Source organism: Syngnathus leptorhynchus, chromosome 13 (genome assembly GCF_054491065.1).
Source record: "Syngnathus leptorhynchus isolate UIUO chromosome 13, UIUO_Slep, whole genome shotgun sequence".
NCBI lineage: Eukaryota > Metazoa > Chordata > Actinopteri > Syngnathiformes > Syngnathidae > Syngnathus > Syngnathus leptorhynchus.
The window spans coordinates 324,780-345,954 of NC_141207.1; the positions used below are offsets into that span (position 1 = coordinate 324,780).

General features: G+C 52.1%; 3 protein-coding genes across 5 annotated transcripts; 2 read left to right on the forward strand and 1 right to left on the reverse strand.

The window, feature by feature from the left end:
* The first annotated feature begins 269 nt into the window (after positions 1-269).
* On the forward strand, positions 270-11,062 carry trappc8 (trafficking protein particle complex subunit 8). Of its 3 annotated transcripts, XM_085927440.1 has the most exons (30): positions 271-607; positions 1,286-1,501; positions 2,766-2,849; positions 3,573-3,662; positions 3,727-3,901; positions 4,044-4,185; positions 4,281-4,368; positions 4,492-4,670; positions 4,879-4,994; positions 5,059-5,209; positions 5,297-5,397; positions 5,534-5,639; positions 5,720-5,851; positions 5,934-6,158; positions 6,298-6,403; positions 6,462-6,656; positions 6,827-6,999; positions 7,119-7,193; positions 7,284-7,389; positions 7,459-7,616; positions 7,695-8,125; positions 8,508-8,661; positions 8,750-8,846; positions 9,047-9,115; positions 9,188-9,246; positions 9,437-9,625; positions 9,706-9,807; positions 9,939-10,078; positions 10,151-10,243; positions 10,407-11,062. In XM_085927440.1, exons 1-30 carry the CDS (start codon positions 451-453, stop codon positions 10,663-10,665), a joined length of 4,368 nt encoding a protein of 1,455 aa, XP_085783566.1. In that variant the 5' UTR covers positions 271-450; the 3' UTR covers positions 10,666-11,062. The 3 variants fall into 3 exon arrangements, with proteins under 3 accessions (XP_085783565.1, XP_085783567.1, XP_085783566.1); XM_085927439.1 differs by having other exon boundaries at positions 270-607; positions 7,284-7,616; XM_085927441.1 differs by lacking the exon at positions 2,766-2,849 and having other exon boundaries at positions 270-607; positions 7,284-7,616.
* Positions 11,063-11,582: 520 nt separating this feature from the next.
* On the reverse strand, positions 11,583-16,164 carry LOC147046715 (leucine-rich repeat-containing protein 24-like). The gene is made up of 9 exons (XM_085928115.1): positions 15,999-16,164; positions 15,151-15,377; positions 14,813-14,899; positions 14,550-14,741; positions 14,262-14,430; positions 13,924-14,189; positions 13,347-13,659; positions 13,105-13,313; positions 11,583-12,836 (listed from the first exon to the last, which is right to left on the reverse strand). The coding sequence occupies exons 1-9, from the start codon at positions 16,012-16,014 to the stop codon at positions 12,471-12,473; spliced, it is 1,845 nt and encodes a 614-aa protein (XP_085784241.1). The 5' UTR covers positions 16,015-16,164; the 3' UTR covers positions 11,583-12,470.
* A 1,070-nt stretch (positions 16,165-17,234) lies between these two features.
* On the forward strand, positions 17,235-20,749 carry dohh (deoxyhypusine hydroxylase/monooxygenase). The gene is made up of 6 exons (XM_085929121.1): positions 17,235-17,364; positions 17,677-17,783; positions 18,837-19,004; positions 19,083-19,159; positions 19,390-19,624; positions 20,389-20,749. Exons 2-6 carry the CDS (start codon positions 17,678-17,680, stop codon positions 20,697-20,699), a joined length of 897 nt encoding a protein of 298 aa, XP_085785247.1. The 5' UTR covers positions 17,235-17,364; position 17,677; the 3' UTR covers positions 20,700-20,749.
* The last annotated feature ends 426 nt before the right edge of the window (positions 20,750-21,175 follow it).

A 21,175-nucleotide genomic window follows, 5' to 3' on the forward strand; every position in this document is an offset into this window, starting at 1 on the left:
TGTTAACAGTAATCAAACTGGCTGCTTTGTATAGAAACATTTTTAAATCTTTTAAAATCCATCCATCCATCTTCTTCCGCTTATCCGGGGTCGGGTCGCGGGGGGCAGCAGTTTTAGGAGGGACTCTCAGACTTCCCTCTCCCCAGCCACTTCAACTAGCTCAACCCTGGGGATCCAGGCCAGCCGAGAGACATAGTCTCTCCAGCGCATCCTGGGTCGTCCCCGGGGTCTCCTACTGCGTGGGTGTGTGTTTTAATTCAGGCACGTTGTGGGGCAGGCTCCGGCGCTCGTCACATGACATGACGGTCCCACAAACCGGAAGAGAACCGCCAGCCAACAAGGCCGCCGACCCGAGTCCGCCGCGGTTCTAGTCCACAATGTGAAGGTGTCCGCCGCCGCCCTCCGACCTCCGACCGTGCCCCCCTTGTCTACTTCCTAGACAAGTCCACCATGGCGCAGTGCGTACAGTCCGTCCAGGAGTTTGTCCAGGACTCTTTCGTACCGATGGTGGCCGTGCTGTGCAGCGACGAGGCAGAGAGGCTCACCAGCAAAAACAAGCTCAACTTCGCCGAGCTGCTCAGGCCTTTCTGCCGGCTCACTTCTGAAGGTACGATAAGGCGGGCGCCACTTTTCCGCCCCGCTCGCAGGGTAGCTCCGGTCTGCGTGACTTTGCTTCGGGTTGTTAGCACCGCGGCTAGCTCGTGACGAAGCACCGGTAGACACCCGCGGGGGCTTGGCGTCACCTGCCCGGGCTTTGTGATACCTGAGCGGCTCGACTTTGACAGCATTTAGCCAGCGTGCTTAAAGGCCTGCGCTTCAAGTGCCTTTAATCGGCAGTTGTCATTTTTCGCCCGACATTCCTCAAAACAGCTTGACACCCCCCGAATTCCTCGCTGATGGACGAGTCCTTCGGCTTTCGTGTGCATTCTTTGTTGACCCGAAATTGTCATGCCCATTTACGAGCGTCCCTGGATTCACTTGCAAGACGGTTAAGGTCTCATTGCCCAAACGTCATGTTGGCAAAGTGGGGTTTGAAGTCTGCGTTTGGGGATTCAAACAAAGGTAAGGCTTTTAAATTAGGGTTTCAAACCCGGTGAAGAATTCAAGCCATAGTTGGGGCTTGAAATTAAGGTGTCAAGTCAGTTGGTTTCTAACAAGTGTCAGGGTGCCAAAGTCGTGTTTATCTTACAGAACTAGGAGCAGAGCATCCCTTGACAACAGTTTGAGGTTTACTCCCATCAATAGAAAATGGCCGGAAGTGAGCTAATGCTTAGACTGTGTCCAGGTCACTTGCGGGACCCCAACAACCAGCTTCTGGTGGTCAAGAACCTTCGGATCTGCGTGACCAAGGTGGTGCCGAGCATCGCCCCACCTCTGTCGGCCGGCGCCCTCAGCCCGGGCCAGCGCCACCGCCTCGACAGGGTGGTGCTCTCCTGCCAGCCACAGGAGGGGGCTGTCTCTACCGCTGTTGCCGCGGGAGACTACGACCTCAGCTTCAACGGTAACTTCGGTGATATTTTCATGCACTTGTGTCGGCGATCGTCACCTTATCAGTTCTCGTCGAAAAGGCGAGTGTGGAGGATTCTAGTGATTGGATGGAAAGTTTAAGACTGTCAGGATTCCAATGTAGGTTTCAGGGACAGTGGGAGGGATTCAAATTGAGGTTTAAATAAAGGATCAGGGTTCCAAACAAAAGTTGTGGTTTCAAGCCATCTTTAGAGCTTCTAATCAGTGTTTCAAGCCATGCTAAGGGATTCAGATTGTGGGTTCAAAATGAGTCGTCACCTTACCGTGGTGGAGGGGTTTGCGTGTCCCAGTGATCCTAGAAGCCATGTTGTCTGGGGCTTCGTGCCCCTGGTAGGGTCACCCATGGCAAAAGGGTCCTAGGTGAGGGGCCAGACTAAGACTAAGACTCCACCAAGGCTGCCCTTTGTCACCGATTCTGTTCATAACTTTTATGGGCAGAATCTCTAGGCGCAGCCGAGGCGTTGAGGGTGTCCGGTTTGGTGAAGTCGTGGTGAAGAGAGAGCTGAGCCAAAAGGCAAAGCTCTCAATTTACAATCGATCTACGCTCCTGCCCTCACCCACGGTCACGAACTATGGGTCGTGACGGAAAAAAAGAGATCCCGGATACAAGCGGCCGAAATGAGTTTCCTCCGCAAGGTGTCCGGGCTCTCCCTTAGAGATAAGGTGAGAAGCTCGGTCATACGGGAGAGACTCAGAGCAGAGCCGCTGCTCCTCCACGTTGAGAGTTGCCAAATGAGGTGGCTCGGGCATCTCATCAGGGAGGCGTTCTGGGCATGTCCCACCGGTAGGAGACCCCGTGGACTACCCAGGACTACCACTGGAGAGACTATGTCTCTCAGCTGGCCTGGGAACGCCTTGGGATCCCCTGGGATGAGCTGGATGAAGTGGCTGGGGAAAGGGAAGTCTGGGAGTCCCTCCTAAAGCTGTTGCTCCCTCGGCCCGACCCCGGATAAGCAGAAGACGATGGATGGATGGATGGATGGATGGATGGATGGATGGATGGATGGATGGATGGATGGATGGATGGATGGATGGATGGGTTCAAACCATGCTCAAAGTAGAATGAAACATTATTCATGAAACATTTCAAATGGCCATTTCAAACGAGGGTCGGGTTTTGATGTAGGATTCCAAGACAGCTTTAGGGTCTCAAAGTTGGGTTTGTAGTCAGGGTTGCGTGTTGTGACGTTTTTTTTTTGTTTGTTTTTTTCTGGCTGCTCTCTGCTTACACCTGTCAGACGAAGCTCTTAAATGTAGCGCCCCCTGGTTCAGTTCGTGGAGAGACGCGCTGACTGAAGCGTGCGCCTCCAAGCATTTCTCAGGTACCCCCGTCGTGTGTGGCTTCCGTTTAGATCATCATCTCTCACTTCCTCTCTCCTCCGCTCCCGCGGCTTCTGCTCTTCCTGCTGCCGTCACCTTTTTTAGATTAGAGCCTTGCTCACGTGTAAAAGCGAAGCATGATTCTGTCGGGTGTTTTGAGTGCTTGGTGAGTAGACCGTAGACCGCATCACGGATGTCTGAGATCTCGACCAGCAAATGGGTCAGCATTTGCTTTGAGTGGCACGAGTTTCGCACTGTTTTACCAAGATCAGCTCTCCACCTTTAAAGCTCATCTCTCCCATGATTGGGGAGATGGTCTTCTGTCCAGAGCTTGTTTTCCCAAGATTCTCCGAGAGCCTCCTCTTCTCCCAAGATAATCTCCTCGGATCATATTCCCCTCAGATGATTCTCCCAGATGATCATTTCCCAAGATACTCCCGTTCCCCCGGGTTCTTCCCAAAAGCTGCTTTTCCAGATCTGCCAAGACTGCTGATCTTGAGATTTCTTTATTTTTTTTAAATCACACTCTTAAAATTGGTCAAGATGTCCCAAGTCCCTTATTTGCCAGTCAGTTTTTTTTCTCCCTAAATCATCAAACTCCTCCTTTCTCAAGATCTTTGTCCTTCGATCAATGAGATGTTCAAATCCTTACAGATTTGTGAAGCCGCCTGCGGTTTGTCTTCGCCGTTTGTTCACCGTTGCCACTTTTTGTCTGCCCTGCCCAGCGAGCACGCCCTGGTTCGAGGTCTACCGGGAGAACTTCCTTCAGTCCATACCGGCCTCCGACCACGAGTTCCTCAACCACTACCTGGCCTGTATCCTTGTCACTTGTGTTCCTTTTGTTTTGGCCGGCCGAGTTTCCTTGACCGGCCTGTTCAGGCCTGCTGGTGGTGTCGTCAGGCGAGGCGGCGCCGGTAGAGCAGTTTGTCAAGCTGTCGCAGGAGCAGCACCGCATCCAGCACAGCGGAGACTTCACCAAGCCCAAGTGGTTCATCCCCAACACGCTCAAGTACTACGTGCTGCTGCACGACGTGGGCCAAGGCGACGAACGACGGTAATGAAGCCTTTGGAGAGGCCGCGGCGAAATCCCATCGCTGCTTGCGTCTTAAAACTTTGGCCATCCAAGGCAAAACACCCTTGTGCCAAAAGGCAACGTGTATAAATTCCCCAAAGCAACTCGAACGTGACGCTTTCAGGGCCGAGGCCGTCTACGAGGACATGAAGCAGCGCTACGGGCCTCAGGGCTGCTACCTTCTCAAGATCAACTCGCGCACGCTCGTCGCCGAGCAGGAGGAGCAGCAGATTCATGACTTTTGGACTCACCACCTGCACAGCCAGGTGGGCCCGCCCGCTGACCACAATCAAATTCATGACTCGGTCGCCAGCCCCAAAATGTGCAAATACGCAAACGTGTCGTCTTTGTGCCTTCGCAGGATCAAGCGGACGATAATGTCGGTCCTGGTGTGAGCTCTTCGGCAGATAAAAGCGGCAGCACAGCAGAGGAGCCCTCTACAGACACGGGTCACTTTCTTGTTTGAAGGATAATTTTTTTTTTTCATTCAGTAAATACAAGGTCTTGGAATGCTTCAAAAGTTCAGACCAAGCAGCAATGTTGTGACTGGCTTCTCCTGTGCCATCTCAAAGGTGGCCGTCTAGAGCAGGACTCACCCAGCGCCTCAAGGGAGGCCGAGATTACGGCAGGGGGCCAAAGCGCCTTTCTGACTCTCGGCGACCACGACCGCATCCGCCAGTTTGTCCAGGAGTTCACCTTCAGAGGCCTGCTGCCTCACATTGAGAAAAACATCAGGCAGCTCAACGACCAGGTGCTCCACATCGGCGCTCTAGAGAAGAACTATGAAACCTTCTCGAAAAACCGCTGACAACTAAGTGCATTCTTTTCAAACCGTGTCCAAACGTAATCCAAGCTGGGACTGGACAAAAAGAGTGTTTCTCCCAAATGAGCGCGTGCAATCCTTGCCACTTTTGTGCCAGCAGCGTTCATAAGCATCTCCCTGTCCTTCCCTTCCGCAGCTGGTGTCCCGAAAAGGCTTGAGTCGCTCCCTCTTCACAGCCACCAAGAAATGGTTCGGTGGCGGCAAAGCGCCCGAGAAAAGCGTCAGCGAGCCCAAGAGCACCGGCGGCCTCCTGTAAGCTCGGCCAGGTTTTGCTTTCTTTTGTCCCGTTTGTGATTTTGGAGCCGTGCCATGTCAGCTACCCCCCAGAAGCCCCCGAGCTGCAGATCAGGAAGATGGCCGACCTGTGCTTCCTGGTGCAGCACTACGAACTGGCCTACAGCTGCTACCACACGGCCAAGAAGGACTTCCTGTCGGACCAGGCCATGCTTTACGCTGCCGGCGCTCTGGTGAGCATGAATAGGACGTGTCCTTGAGAGCCCTGTGGGCCAGCCCAACTTGATGTCAATGTTTCCTTTCTTCCTCGCGCCTCGCAGGAAATGGCCGCTGTGTCGGCCTTCCTGCAAGGCGGAGCCGTGCGCCCGTATCCCGCCCACTACATGGACACAGCCATCCAGACCTACAGAGACGTCTGCAGGTAGCAGATGCCCCCAAACTGCATTTTTGGGTTTTTACGATAATTGGGAAATTGATAGGTTTCAAAGCTAACGCATGTCGCCACGATTAAATGGAAAAATTCATTTGCTTTATGAGCAGCACTAACTCTCTAACAGGAACGTGGTGCTGGCCGAGCGCTGCGCTCTCCTCAGCGCCGAGATCCTCAAGAGTCAAGCAAAATACTCGGAGGCGGCTGCGCTGCTCATCAAAATGACCTGTGAGGTGAGGAACCTTTCCAAAGCTCGAAAATGACGTCCCCAATTCAATTGAATTGACGTTGTCTTGCCACCTTTGCCATCTAGGACTCTGACCTGCGTAGCGCTCTGATGTTGGAGCAGGCGGCTCACTGTTTCATAAACATGCGCACTCGCATGCTGCGCAAGTTTGCCTTCCACATGATTCTGGCGGGTCACCGCTTCAGCAAAGCCGACCAGGTAAGCCATCCGGCCACCATCCCTCCCGCTGGCCCGCCGCCATTTTGGGACCAGCGCCGCTGACTTTGACTTGCTGGTGCAGAAGAGGCACGCGCTGCGGTGCTACTGCCAGGCCATGCAGGTGTACAAGGGCAGGTCGTGGTCCCTGGCCGAGGACCACATCAACTTCACCGTCGGGCGCCAGTCGTTCACGCTCGGCCGGCCCGAGAAGGCTGCGCAGGCCTTCAAGCAGATCCTGACCAACAACAGCCGGCAGACAGCCGCGCAGCAGGGCGCCTTCCTCAGGGAGTACCTCTACGTTTACAAGGTGATGGCGCTCAGACCGCTATCCTATTTGCTACTGACTTCTGCTTATGGGATTTAGACATCACAGTCATTTTTCTTTCTTCCAGTATTTGACATGTTAAGGAAAAATTGTGTGCCCTGACGTCTGGCGTGTCTCGCAGACGGTGATCAGCCGAAGCGGCGTGCGTCTGCCTCAGCTGCCGCTGCCACGCATCCACGGCGCCGCCACCAGGGTCTACTTTGGGCACGAGCGCCGCCTAGCCGAGGGTAAGGAGGCGCCCCCTCCCGGCGCTACTCGGGTTGTGACGTGACCTGGCCTTCGCAGGTGAGAAGCAGGCTGCAACCCACGTGTCGCTGGACCAGGAGTATGACGCTGGGCAGGCGGCCATGTGGTGCAAGCTGGAGGAGCAGCTGGTGGCCGCTGCCAATCGAGGGGTGTTCCCCGCCAACTTCCAGCCCAGCCAGTGCTACCTCAATAGCCAGACTGACAATCTGCGCCACCCGCTGGCTGTTGTGGAAGGTACAACAGACTGTTGATTTTGCACATAGTATCGGTATGCTTTTATTTTGACAAAGGCAGGCAGGCGTAGGCCGTAGGGGAATCAAGGTTCTGACCGCAACGCCTTCATTACCGCACAACGAACAAATACTTGCTGCTTGTTGATCCGCTTCTGGCGTGCTGCTTTGCAGAGCCGGTGGTGGTGGAGTTGATGTTCAGGAACCCTCTGAAAGTTCCGCTGGCACTGTCCCGCCTCTCGCTGGTCTGGAAGTTTACGCGCGGCAGCCACGCTGCTGCCGCCGCCGCCGCCACGGAAGACGGCGGAGAAGAACTCGTCGGCAACCGGGACGCGTTGGAGGAAGAGGTCAGCGTCTTCCGGCGATGCCTTTTCCCACGACAAAATGCTTGTTCATTTGCTGGCTTGTATGGGTGTTTTTTGTCAGACTTTTGTTTGATGAACTCTGTCCCACTTGCCCTTTCCAGTCAAGGCAGACAGATGACGTGGTCACCACTGAGACCATCCTGGATTTCCACTTGGCCCCCGAGGAAACCAAAATGGCGAGTTCTATTGATCTGTGGTCGTGTCTTGAAGACGCTCATCTTTGTTAGCGATTGGTTTCTAACAGCCTTTGCGACTCGCGAACGCAGGCCCGACTCAGGCTGCTGCCGCACCGGACGGGCTGCCTGAGTATCACGGGTGTGGTCTATGACCTGGCCGCCGCATCGCCGGCGGAGACGCCGGACGATGACGACGGTAACAAGAGGGCGCCCGACGCAAACCTTTGCCGTCAGTCCGTCAGTCACGTGAGATCTCCTCTCACAGGGCCGCAGAAGGCCGAGACGATCGTCGTCAGCGGCAAGCAGGACATCAAGATCAGAGGCCCACGACTCAATCACACCACAGAGGACAAAATGTTTGTGCGCTACGGACCCGACCGGCGCTTGGAGCCCATTGTTACGCCACCAATGCCCCTCATGGAGGTAATTTGTTTGCGCGTCTAAAGAAACCAAACAAAAGACAGCTCGTCCGCCATGTGTCCTCCCTTTTGTGCGCGTTAGGTGTTCTTCCTGCAGTTCCCGACAGCGCTGCTGTGCGGCGAGATCCGCAAGGCGTACGTGGAGTTCTGCAACGTGAGCGCCGTGTCCCTCTGCGGCCTGCGCGTAGTGTCCACTCACCCCGAATTCTTCACATTCGGGAATCCGTCGGCCGGCACGCCGCTGACGCCGCTTAGCCCCGCCTCTGCCGAGAACTGCTCGGCCTACAAAACCCTGGCGGCGGCGCCCGGGTCCGGAGCGGCCCGTGTGATGCTGGTGTCCGCCGACGACTTTGGATCCACGTCTGACGTGGTGGACGTCCCCGTCGGTGGCGCGCTGGAGCCAGGACAGTCTGTGCAGCTCCCGCTCTGGCTGCGAGGACCTGACCAGGAAGGAGTCCACGAGATCAACTTCCTCTTTTACTATGAAAGTCCAGACAAAGGAAGCAAGATCAGGTAGATGTCGCACGTACTCGGAACATTGCTTGATGATGGAAATTCATCAGGTGACTTTCCGCCTCTGCATTCAATCATTTCTCTCTCCCTGACCCCACTCCCAAGTATTCAATTCACATTGCAGATTGAAAGACCCTCCCCATCCTTCCCCATGACTCTATCCTTGGTACTGTTCTCTTCTTAACTCGTTCACTGTGGTGGATGTTTTGTCGTCAACTGATTTTTGCCAATTAAGATTTTCACATGAGCGAGGGTCTTTGCTCAACCCAAGTCTGTGAAATTCAGGTGCCGCAATGACCAACACAAGCCAGTAAATGGCACTGCTGCAAATGTGTCAATATGATGATGATGATGATGAGCTCACTGCGCTCTTCCTCCTCAGCCACCGGGTGGTTCGTCACTCGGTGTTTATTTGCGCCAGTCGCTCTCTCAGTGTTCAAGCGTCAGCCCATGCCAGCGCCATACCCCCTCAGCAAGGACAGGACCAGGATGGCAGCAGCACACTGGTCTTCATCGATGTTGAAAACATCAACACGGCAAGCACCCCGGCCGGCCGGCCGGCATCAGCCTCTGGTGGCGCTGCCATGCTCTGCTCACCTTGCTAATTTGTCTTTGGCCTCGTAGAGTGACGCCGGTGTGCGCGAGTTCCACATCGTCCAAGTGTCCAGCAGCAGTCAACACTGGAGCCTCAGCAAGTGCATCAATCCGGCCAAGGAGAAAGGTACCAAATGACAGTGCTGCCCGCAGGTTACACAACGCTGATCGGCTAACGGTTCGTGGCGCCTTTATTCCGTAGTAAACGCATGGTAACGTTTGAACACGTTTGTTCTTTTCTGGCCATGCTGATTGTGAGCCAGCATGTTGAACCATTTGGAAGGTTTTAGCCGCTATTGACTGGTTTTTTTTTTTCCCCCGCTCTAGACTGCAAAGTAAGCAGCAAAGAGCGAGCCAAGCTTTGTTTCAGAGCGGCACCGTGCAAAGCTCACCGAGGTGCGTCGCCGCCACGTACGTGCTCAACTACATACTTCAGTCATTGACCGTTCCGCGTGTTTGCGTTTGAAGCTTCCTTGGACCGCACCGAGATGTTCACCTTTGCCGACGTCAATCTGGGCGACGAGCGGGTATGCCGAGCGGCCGGCCGTCTTATGCGCACATAGACGCACGCACACGACTCCGTTTAGGGCTGTGACAGGGTTCATTCCGCCCGCCGCCATCCTGGCAAATTGTCTGAAATTTGACAAAATGTGCGATTATAAGGCCATACCATCAAATAGAGTTCAAGGACACTTGACGTTGTCAATGTGGGTGCAGATCGTGAGTTCGGCCACGCCCTGCGGCGACTTCTTCTTCCGCTGCCGCCGAACGTCCGAGTCTCGCCGCGCCGTCGCCTGCTCCTCGGGGTCAAGGATGTCCTCCGGCGGCAGAAGCCTGGGCAAGGACTCGCTCCGCAGGGTTGATGAGTGCGACCGGCTGGACCTCAACATTATTGTCATCTGGAAGGTCAGGTTTGCGTGCGCGTGTGCGTGTTTGGTCAGAAAGGTGTGTACTTGCAATTTCAAGTGCGATTTTCCTGTGTGCAGGCTTACGTGGTGGAGGACAGCAAGCAGCTGATCCTGGAAGGTCAACTCCATGTGGCGCTGCAGGCGATGGGCGAAGAGGCCATTTCCCTCGCTCCCAAGCAGGTGACCACATCGTTTTGTGTTTAGCGTATCACCGTGTGAGGGCGGCTCCACCCGATCCGGGCCACATCTCTCAGTGTCTGTGCGTTCTTGTTGCTACATCGCACGCTCACGAGGTGTTGTCGTGTTGTCAGGACACTCAGGAGATGGTTCTGCTCAAGTTCAAGTCTGATCCGCCACCTCCCGCCGCGCCGCCATCCACGCAACTGTCACGACTGGTCAAGAGCAACCTGCGCTACTCGGAGACGTACGCGCATGACTTTGCACAGGACAGGTGGCGCGCACACGTGGGCACACGCAAACCAGGTGGCCAAATGCGCTTGTAAATATTGTTTATTGTGTGCAGTGTTTGTGTGGTTCCCGTTTGTTTGGTTTTGTCCAACTGCTGCCAGACGGATGTCGACGTCACAGTAGACCTCAGGCACAAAACCACCACCAGGTGAGTGTGTGGCTTTTTCAGCTCACACACATACAAACGCATTCACGTATGGACACAGACATGGAAAAATACATACGCAAGTACACAAAAACAGACATTCAAAAAGACATGCTTGGACTCTCCCCCTCGCCCCCCCTCCCCCTCCCACACACATTTTGTGTAGTTCTGAGTGGAGTGAGTGCGCGTGTAGCTTCACCTGGGTCGGCCAGACCCGCTACCGGCTGGCGCTTTGTCCACGGCAGATACGTCACCTGGAGCTGCAAGCCTGCTTCCTCATGCCTGGTGTCTACAATATCAACACGCACGCGGTCTGTGCCGCGCCGTGCCTCGATGGCCATCACCGTGACATCGACGCCCAACCGGAGGTGGCGCAGCACGGCACCGGACCGGCGCTCATCGTCATCGCCGACAGCAGCCAATGACCTTGCCGGAACACACACCGCAAGGGCCAAGGTGAAGATCAGCCTCAAAGGGAGGCTAGTGTCCTGGATTTTCATCAGGAGCTTTCAAGCCACCAGATGACAGCATTAGTCGTTCCTTTGGGTCTCATCAAGGTCAGCTTCAAATGACATTTCATTTTTAACCAAGAAACAGAAAAAGTCCCGCAGCATGTCTTAAATGTTTGACACTCCCAACGGCCCCTCCCCCATGAATGCTGCGGGATGCCGCGATCATGTCATCAGCGCCGGTGTCCGACCACGGCCAACAATCTGAGCTTTGCTTTTAAGTCTGACAATGGCGCTACCTTCTGTGTTTATGGTGTATTATATTTATAACACATATCATGTACATAGAAAATAAACCAACTAATTCTCCATTGACAGTGTCAACATTTGGGCTTATTTTTTGATTGGCTTATTTGGTTTTGCCTTCTCGTAATAGTCACACATATAGTATTTGACTACAGTTTAAATGGTAATTGATTATATCAATATAATCAACATGCTTTAGTAAGAGAATGACCTGCACTGCTAGTGTGTGAGGAGAATTTTCCTTTTAGGGATTCAAATGAGTGGATTGTGGCAGAAGTAAGAAGCACGTCTTTAACTGTCAACAAATGAACGGAGACAAAGAACGCACGTATAAAGCTTCCCCCAACTGCCTGCCTGCCTGTTCGCAGTATCATTGGAAAGATTACGACTAAATCAACACATGTCATTCTTCCAATACATTGTACAGTATGAACTATTATTTAGCTCAGCAACAGCAAACGTCCAGTCAAATCAAGTTTGCGGTTCTCCCAAAAGAGGGCGCTAACGCGCAATTTGCCGACAGTCCGCCGGAAAAGAAGAGAAGCTTACCAAAGAAGAAAAAAATACAATCGCAACGGCGGGCCATCATGGAGGCAATTTTTAGCCAAGTTGTCAGAGTCATAATTAGATGTCGACACTGCGATGAAAGGTACTTTGGTATTTTGTTTGGACATTTTACAAGTTAGCCGCTTACATGTCCTGCCTGAGCGCCCACGTGTAGTGTCAGTGTACTGTCAAGTTCCGATGACTTGTTTTGTTTGTCATTCATTGTATCTGTCTCGTATTGGCTTTTGTTTTTGCATCCGAATCTTTTCGCAAAAGCTTTAGCTGAATAAGTTACTGATTTCGGAGGGAAAAAAATAGAATGGTTTCATCTGTATGATGAGGTATGTTTTCCTGTTATTACAGAAAAGCACGCATCCGCGTTACCATTGAGCGTCAGTCGAGCACAAGTGCTGTTTGCAAACGAGTGAGTATGGCATTTATTTGGATTAAGAAAGTCCCTGAGCACTCCTTGTTTTAAATGATTGCATATTTCAAGAGCAGTCAGTCCACTAGCGAAACGCCAACATCTAATGTGGCGAACCTCTGGATCATTTCCAATATTTAGGACTGTTGCCAGCTGGCCCGCTGTTACTTTTTGCCTTTGTTATTGTTTTTCTTGCTTTGGATTGCACCCTTGTTACAGAGCTCTGATTTCTCAAATAAATCAACCTCGGGTTCTCGATAGTGTCCTCCTCGTGGTGCTTTTTACTTTAACAGTGAGGACAAAATTGCACTAGCAAACAACAACAACACAGCCGTTGTCATCAGGTGACCCTTCATCTTTTGCTACCATTTTCAAAGAAAAACCCCGGTTGGTCTGCAAAATTCTATTTTCTCTCGCTCACTTTCCAAAGTACCAAGGAGAAGCGCATGCGCCAGTGTTTGTCCGAGGAGTTCCGCAGTCATCGGCTCACAGTGTCAGCCTGTATTCAGCAGTGGATCTCGTAGGCCGTCAGAGAGTCCACAAACAAGCCGGCGCGGTCGACAAAGACCCCCTCGCCCTCTGGCGTCATGACCGGCTCCACCTCGCCACCCTCGCCAGCTATTCTCCGCGCGGTCTGAATGTCGCTGTCCGCCTCAGCGGGGGGGAGCGAGGGGCCGGCAGGTGGGCCTGTTGCCAAGGAGCCAGAGGGGCTGCCGGTGTCAGGGGGTGTGGCGGGCAGGGCCGGTGGCAACACAGGTTTGGCACGGTTCAGGACGAACATCTCGTGGCCACGCTCGTCCCGGAACTCTTCCAGCTGGGCGAACGTGGTCGGCCCGTCCGAGTAGTCGTTCACGTAAAGGATGCTCTCCTCCTGACGCTAACAACAATTTGAACTTCAACCGTGCATTCTTGCAGTCTCTTTGAAGACAAACCAAACAGCATTAGTCCCGCTAAAGGGAGAATTTCGAGGGGAAACAATTTTTACATTCAAAAAACAATTGGGTGGAAAGGGGAAAAAAGGTCTCACTATCACCATCCTAAAAATAAAAGGATTTCCTGATGCAAAAATTTCAAACTTCTTGGACACTTCAGCAAGAAAAAAGGGAAATTTGTCCTAAGCCTGACGGGTGCGCGCATACCTTGTTTGCGGCGTGCTGGTCCTTGTGTCCTCGCAGTCGTCGGCTGTAGATCATGGCGACCAGCAGCAGCGCAGTGAGCACCAGCAGCGAGATGCCGGCGGCGATAGCCGTCTGCGTGGCAGTGCCCAGTGCGCCGAAGGCCATGCTGCCCAGAGCGTAGCGTGGCTCCTGGCTCACCTCGCCACCGCCACTCCGCAGGCGCGGCCACGCTGGCGTGTCGAGGGGTGCCCCCCGCGCCCAACCGGCCCGGATCGACGAGGACGAAGAGTTGACGGCAAGCTGGAAGGTGACCCGCGCTGCGCCGCCCCCATTCCAGGCCTCGCACTCGTACAGGCCGGCGTGTGCCATCGTCACGTTGCTGAGGAAGAGCATCCCACTGCCCGTGTCGGGGTCAAAGAGCGAGGCACTCTCGTCGCTCTTCTGCACGTGTGCCCGGCCGCCCTCCGATGGCTCCGTCCCGCTGCTCGCTCCTCGGGCCCCGCTGCCCAGGTTGTGCACCAGCCCTCGGGGTGCCAGTGGTGACGCCTTGTCCGAAGACACCTTCCTCCATGTCACCTGCAGGGTAAGTCAACTCAAAGAAGTGGCCCGCCTCAAACTGGAAGTTAGAGCATTCAACATTGTTTTTCTTAATTACGAGTGACTTTGTTCCTATCGATAAAAAGAAAATCGTTTTTACCCCCATACCAAACTTTGAAAATATTAAAATATTTTTCAAATTCCATCATCTGAGTGTTATTTGTTTGGAAAACGCCCAAAACCATTAAAAAGGTGTCGCTATTAAAAGCTCGGGCTGCTTTTTGTTCCATGTGGCGGGCTGACCTGTGGGCGCGGGTATCCGGAGGCGTGGCAGGAGACGCGCAGACTGTCGCCCAGGCACACGGCCATACGTCGGGGCTCCAGCTGCACCAGGGGTGGGATGCACACCAGGCTGTTGAGTGGCACCTCCGACAGGCCCAGGCGCGAGAGTCGCGGCGGCTCACGGCAGCGCAGGCGCCGGTGCTCGGATGAGCTAAGCAGTCGCCGGCCCTCATCATCTATCCAGCTCCGAAGCCAGTGCAGGGCGCAGTCGCAGCGCCATGGATTCTCTGCGGCCATGCAAAACAAACATCGGTCGGTCAGGCGACATGCGACTTTGTGGCGGAATTGCGGCAGCTCACCGGTGATGCGCAGCACCTGTAGGCTGAGCAGCGGGCGCAGCGCAGCCGCCGGCAAGGTGTGCAGACGATTCCCGCTCAGGTCCAGCAGCGCCAACGAGGCCAGACCGGCCAGGGCCTGCTCACCCAGCGCCTCCACGCGGTTGTGCTGCAGGTGCAGCTCCTGCAGCCGCTGAGGGCGCCATGCCGCAAAACAAGAGTTTTTTTTTTATTTTGATTTTGGGTGGTTAAAGTAACACCCACTCCCCCACACTCCAAGTGCATTTCAACGGGTGGCTTTTGGCACGTCACCTGCAGGCCGCAAAATGTGAAGTCCAGCAGACGCGCGATGTGGTTGGCGGCCAGGTAGAGGATGCGCAGGTGGCGCAGTCCCCGGAAGGTGTCAGCCATCACCGAGCGGATCTTATTCCCGTCAAGCGCCAGCTCCAGCAGCTGCACCTGCGACTGGAATGAGCCCGGCTCCACCACAGAGATACTGTTGTTCTGCAAGGTGAGCGCAAGGGGGCGCCGTCTAACCTCCGCATCTTGTTTGCGTAACGGGCGTGTGTGCGTACCTGCAGGTAGAGGTAGCGCAGGTGTGCCAGCGGGCTCAGGTCCTGCCTGCGGATCTGACTGATGGCATTATCTTGCAGGAACAGCGTCTGTGAGGAAAGCGTGAACAACATCAAATCGTGGACACGGCGGGGTGAGTGTACTACACTTTTGTAAAGGGGCCAACAAACGCCATCAACGCGGCAGTTTTCTAGCGCAGGCAGGGGTTTGCAACTGGTTTTGTTCAAGGGACCACCATTATAACCAAGGAGTACCAGCATCGGGTACCACTGCTTTGGCGGAATTGTTTTGTTTTTTTTGCAACGGAGGATAGACCTATACTGGCTATTTATTTTGTTACCTGCACGGGCGCGGGCATGTGCTCGGGGAAGGCGAGGAGGCTGGCGGATCCACACTCCACAGTCAGGCTATAACATCGGCAGCTGGCCGGGCAGGACGCGCTCGCACCCAGAGCGGCAGCGTGCGGCGGGCCAATCGAGAGTAGGAGGACAACTGCGAGGAGGAGGAGGAGCCAGGCCGCAGGGCAGAGCGGCGGCAGCGGCAGCGGCAGCGGCATGACAACACTCTCTGAAACAAACCAAAAGATTTCAACGGATCCCGCGAAGACGCTTTCTTTGGGTGCACCTTCCATATAGGTGGAAGGTGGGAAGGAACATTTTGAGAAATTGTCAAGTAACTGACATTTCATACAATATTTTTCATTCATATTTTTATTCAAACTTCGCAACGAGAATGGTGAAAGTTGAACAAGTTTGGGCACCAGACAGAACATCTCGAGTATCTGGTGAGCGTGAATGTCTATTGTGACGTCGCGGCGCGGTCAAAGACGTGCATTCAAGAAGCCTTTTAAAAGCCGAATATTGCCCCCCCCATTCAACTCTTGCGTTTTTGTCACAGAAAATCATACTGTCAGTCAAAACACTTAGCTGAACGTTTGCAAGATCACCATTCAAGTGCTGGGCTTTGGCTCATGAGTAATCATTATGTTGATCAGATGTATGTGTGAATTTGATTGATCGCTTTCCTCACTAACGACACATGTCATCAATATTCATGATTTCAAATGGACAGTGCATAAAATGCACAAACGACATACACTCATATCACGCGGAGCGGCAAGAAAAGCATTCCAGGCAATCTTGCAAACAACAATGCAATCATTTGTTTGGACACATGCACCACGCGCACCCTGACGAGTTGCCATCGATGGATGGGGAGAGGTGGATGCTACCTGCTGATGAAGACGGAGGGAGAGAGAGAGAGAGAGAGAGAGAGAAGGAGGACGACGCGTCCACGCTCATTTGAGGATGAGGACAAGGCGAATGAAGCTGAAGAAGCACGGCCCGTGTGGCGTCGTGCGAGAATGGAAGGAGAGAGAAGGAGAAGGTGAATAGGGAAGGGGAAGGAGAGAGAGAGAGAAAGGATGGTGTGGTGTGGTCTCGGTCCAGAGCTGCTCTTTCGTCTGCTTCTTCTTCCGCTTGGATTTGTTAAAACGTCAGGCGGCATTCGTTCTCCAGGAACACATGCAGGTTTTTTTCCTCGGTGCCTCCCTCCTCTTTTCCCTCTACCCCCCCCACCTTTTGCTCACGCTGCCCACTTCCGCCTGCGTTTTCTCCACAATAAAGGAATATCGATAAAAGATGATCGATATCAAGAATACTGCATCTTACAATTTCGTAAAAATGCAGTGGATCTGCTTACTCGTAAATCGGCACCCGCAGATTTACCCACTCGTATTGTTATATTTATGAGACTTGACGACGAGTCTCGTTTTTGGAGTGAACTTTAATGGAAGTGCGTGTGACACACCAGACCGACCTCCACACATGCGCAAATCATATGGCAGTTACGGGTGCCCGTGTGTAAGTTCTAACATAAATTACACCTGATATTATTATCCATCCATCATCCGTACTGCTTGTCCCCACGGGGGTAGTCATTGGGCGGTAAGCAGGGGACACCCTGAACCGGTTTCCAGCCAATTGCTGGGCACACAGAGACAAACAATCATTCGCACTCCCACTCACACCTAATGGTAATTTGGCAGTGCTCAATCGGCCTAGCAACCATGTTTTGGGGATCGGAGGGAAACGCAGGCACGGGGAGAACAAGCAAACTCCACGCAGGGAGGGCCGGAGATGGAATCAAACTCGTAATCTCTGAATCTGAAGGAGCACGTGCAAACCAGTGCGTCAGTGCGACTATTATTTATTTTTGGAAATATTTTTAGAACTAATCGGAATAATGAATGAACAAAGAGCACAAACTATCTCTGAAGAAAAAGATAATACATTAAATTATATATTTTGGCTACAAACATTAAATCGAAATAAAAGCGAGTTCTTGCTCTTTTTGTAAAGCAAAATTGAGTTTGAAAACGATGATAATTTTGTTATCGATGTAATTGATATTTACATTCAGCTTTTTTCGCGTGACGTCACAAGTGACGTACGCGGACATTCTGAACGCGACGTGGGCAAATGGTCTCTCGCAAACACACGTTATGAGGTGTTGTTAAGCTGATCTCGACTAGTTGACTGGTTCAATTCATCGGGTGAGTTTTTGGAATTGTTATTGTTTTTGCTCGCTTCCTGATGTGTCGTTAAAAGCGTTACTTTAGCAAGCTAACTGTCTCGCCAGCTGATGATGTAACGACCGCTTTGCTTGACACGTTGCTAGCTAGCCTAGCTTCCATTAACCTGAGAACACTAACGTCAAAATTAGTAACAAAATAACTTAACGATGGGTATATGTGTTACGATAGTTATGACCACGTACAAGGGCTGCCTGTGAGCGAGCAGTCAGTGCGTGTCCGTCTAACTTGTACGCGTCCGTCTAACGCGTGCGTGTGTGTGTGTGTGCATAGAATGGCCAGTGCGGACAAGTTGGCTGCGGTGGGTTCTGTTCTGGTGGACCCCCGTCAGGACCTAACACAGCGGTTCCGAGCTCTGTTCACTCTCAAGAACCTGGGAGGTATATTTCAAGGATTTTGAGTCAAATGCGTTAGAAACGATCCCTTGATGATGTGAGATTTAAATGTACAGTGGAGGCTTGGTTTTCGAACACAATCCGTTCCAGAAGGCTGTTCGACAAAATGAATCGTTCAAATTCCGAATCATATTTTCCCATTACAAATAATGGAAAAAAAATTATCCGTTCCCCAAAAATTATAAAAACCCTCTTTCTTTAAAAAAAAAAAATAAAATCATTTGCGCATTTTTGTCCGATCGCGCAACTGCAGCGGACCGCCGAACGCGCAACCGTAGTGCGTTGCCGACCGCGCAACTGCACCGTGCTGCTCGCATTATTGTGACAGAGCGATCGCTAAAATGTAGAAAATATGTTTAAAGTCCTAATGTACTCTCCAAAATTGAAGTGGACCTCAGTGCGCAGGGAGCTTAATTTGGTCCGATCGCGCAACCGCCAGCAGCGAGCTGGGCGCTCACTGTCGCATTGCTTTAGGAGCGTCTGTGTTTTAGAATGGCTTTACTGCTCCCACTTGCTTCCTTTGGAGGCATGATTCGAGTTGATGCAATCTTCAGAGTAACGAGAACGTAATAACGAACGGAGTCAGTGGGTCCTCTCGGCTCATCTCGCGAGGTTCGACAACCGAATTTTGTCCGACATCCGAAGCGAAAAGAAATCTCGTTTATTTTATTTATTTATTTATTTTGAACACCAATTTGTTTGAGAACCGGGACGTTCAAAAACCAAGGCTCCACTTTGTTGGGGGGGGGAGGGCATTTTTCTCTGAAGGACCCCCGCATCTTCTCACGCATGGCTTCTTGGGATCTTTGGTGGGTCAAGCCATCATAGACATGCCCACCAAATTTCAAGTCAAAATACCATTGGGCCTTAAAAAAAATCCTGGGGTCAATCGATGGGATTGTCAGTCACCACTACCAAATGTACATTTCTAGCAGACTATCTGCCAAATTAGTTTTGAGTGCAAGACCTTTCCGTTTAATACTTGAGCCTGGCGCGTTTTTTTTTTTGTGTTAATTGTGGATCCACCGTGATTTTGAGGCGCCGAAGCAGTGGAGTGGATCAGCAAAGCGTTCAGCGACGACTCGGTGCTACTCAAGCATGAGCTGGCCTACTGCTTAGGCCAGATGCAGGACGAGCGCGCCATACCCATTCTCAGCACCGTACTCAAGGACACCCGGCAGGATCCCATGGTGCGGCATGAAGCGGGTGAGTGGCAGCCGCTCTGCGAGACTTTCCACTGTGTTTCCATTGAAAATGAAGTGGCACCTTTCTCTGTGACTCTAGGAGAAGCCCTGGGAGCCATCGGGAACCCTTCAGTTCTGGACTTGTTGAAGGCCTACAGCCGGGACCCTGTCATTGAGGTACTGGGGATGTCACTGAGCCAAACTATTCCATTCCAACTCGTGTTAAATGGGGGGAGCACACACCAGCCACTATTTTTTGGAGAAGGGCCCCAAAAAGGACTTTTTCATGGAAAAATCTAGCACTTTTGACTCAGGAGAGAAAGTCTCCCATTTGAGTTCTGTGTACCCCTTCTTAACTCCAGTTGTGGCTTTGGTTAAGAGTCAGTCCACATTTCCGTTATTGACAGGTGGCTGAGACTTGCCAATTGGCCTTGCGTCGTTTGGAGTGGCTCCAGAAGAGCGGCGACGCTGACGACAACCCGTACGGCTCGGTGGATCCCGCGCCTGCTGCCGCCTGCCAGAGCGTTTTGCAGCTCCGCCAACTCCTGCTGGACGAGACCCTGCCGCTCTTCGAGCGCTACCGGGCCATGTTTGCGCTCAGGAACCTGGGCAGCCGGGAAGCCGTCCTGGCCTTGGGCGATGGTAAGACGCCGCCGGGGCCGGGACCGCGACCGATTGAATTTGTAATGGGCTCCCGCTTTAGTTTTGTCTTCTGTTTGTTCCAGTTCTCGACTTTGTTTTTGAGTACTAGTTTGTGATTTGGTACTCCCCTTTTGATGTGGGCTTTGTCTGCTTTTTGTTTGTTGCTCGAGTCTAGACGGGTTTTGACTTGTTTCTTGACCTATCGAGACTGTATAGTCTAACCTCTACATAGAAATTCAATTTATTCCGGGACCTACTTTGTATGTTGAAATAGGATCAAAGCGCGACGTGGTGGCTCCTTTCATGACCCTGATCCCTTTGGATGATTTGACCGCTTTGAGAGCTTCCTTCTGCTTAATCGTCGTCACTTGATTGTCAAAATGATTGCCGTGTTCCGTCCATATTGTTTTGCATGATCACTCGTGCACACTCCGCGCTCATGTTTTGTGATGACCACTACTACCATTTGCGTTAGCCTTATTGGGATAATCACGTGACGCTGACGTCATCCCGACGAGCCGCTGTTGAGCGGGCTAACCACCATGTGTATGTTGGGTCAAATATTTGATCAAATTTCACATCGTATGTTGAAAAATGTGTACGTAGAGGTTTGACTGTATTTGTGACGTGATTGTAGACTGCTACTTGACTTGGCTCTGAACTCGTTTCCTAAGCTTTTTCCGTTCTAGATTGTTTTGTGACTCGTTTGTAGCGGAATGACAATGTCAATGATTACATAATAATTACGTGGTTTTTTTTTTTAGGCCTGCAGTGTTCGAGCGCACTGTTCCGCCACGAGATTGGCTACGTCCTGGGTCAGATGCAACACCCCGCGGCGGTCCCGGCCCTCAGCGCCGTACTGGAACGCGGCAGCGAGAGCGCCATGGTGCGCCACGAGGCGGCCGAGGCCCTGGGATCCATCGGCCGAGATGAGTGCCTGGCCGTGCTGCAACGTTTCCGTGGTGATGGCGAGCGTGTGGTTAAGGAGAGCTGCGAAGTGGCCTTGGATATGCTGGACTATGAGAACAACCAACAGTTCCAGTACGCCGACGGGCTCGCCAGGCTGCAAGGATAAACAACCGGAGGGGGGGATTATGTGTATATAAATAAATATTTTAGACCAGTTCTTTACTTGGGACATTACTTTTTTTTTTTAACTTAAAGATTGTTGTTCATGTTCTGATCTTCTTTTTTTGGGGTTGTTCTTGATTTAGTTGGTAATGAGGATTTGTTGTTATTCTAGATCAGGGGTGTCAAACTCAAATTGACAGTGGGCCAAAATTTTAAATTGAACAAAGCCGCGGGCCAAGGTTGAACAAATGAACCTTTTAATATGGAATCAAACAAGTTTGGATTTTACAATGAATATTGAACAACCAAGGCTTATATAACTTAAAAGTGCAGGCGTGCAAAATCAAGTTGATAATAACACTAATAATACTAACAATAATAGTCATAATAATAATGATAATAATAAAACATTAATGGCATAATAAATACAATTTAAATAAAAATGGAATGCCTCCTTTTTGTTTGCAGCCTTCTGAGGTA

What these genes read in the sequence shown, in the direction of transcription:
- trappc8 (XM_085927439.1), top strand. Translation starts at nt 451, where the DNA reads ATGGCGCAGTGCGTACAGTCCGTCCAGGAGTTTGTCCAGGACTCTTTC. An exon ending in GGCCAAGGCGACGAACGACG is followed by an intron (nt 3,902 to 4,043) that starts GTAATGAAGCCT and finishes TGACGCTTTCAG; the next exon opens with GGCCGAGGCCGTCTACGAGG. An exon ending in ACCGTGCAAAGCTCACCGAG is followed by an intron (nt 9,116 to 9,187) that starts GTGCGTCGCCGC and finishes TTGCGTTTGAAG; the next exon opens with CTTCCTTGGACCGCACCGAG.
- LOC147046715 (XM_085928115.1), bottom strand. An exon ending in CCGGATACCCGCGCCCACAG is followed by an intron (nt 13,660 to 13,923) that starts GTCAGCCCGCCA and finishes CTTACCCTGCAG; the next exon opens with GTGACATGGAGGAAGGTGTC. An exon ending in ACCAGCACGCCGCAAACAAG is followed by an intron (nt 12,837 to 13,104) that starts GTATGCGCGCAC and finishes TGTTAGCGTCAG; the next exon opens with GAGGAGAGCATCCTTTACGT.
- dohh (XM_085929121.1), top strand. Translation starts at nt 17,678, where the DNA reads ATGGCCAGTGCGGACAAGTTGGCTGCGGTGGGTTCTGTTCTGGTGGAC. An exon ending in CATGGTGCGGCATGAAGCGG is followed by an intron (nt 19,005 to 19,082) that starts GTGAGTGGCAGC and finishes CTGTGACTCTAG; the next exon opens with GAGAAGCCCTGGGAGCCATC. An exon ending in CGTCCTGGCCTTGGGCGATG is followed by an intron (nt 19,625 to 20,388) that starts GTAAGACGCCGC and finishes TTTTTTTTTTAG; the next exon opens with GCCTGCAGTGTTCGAGCGCA.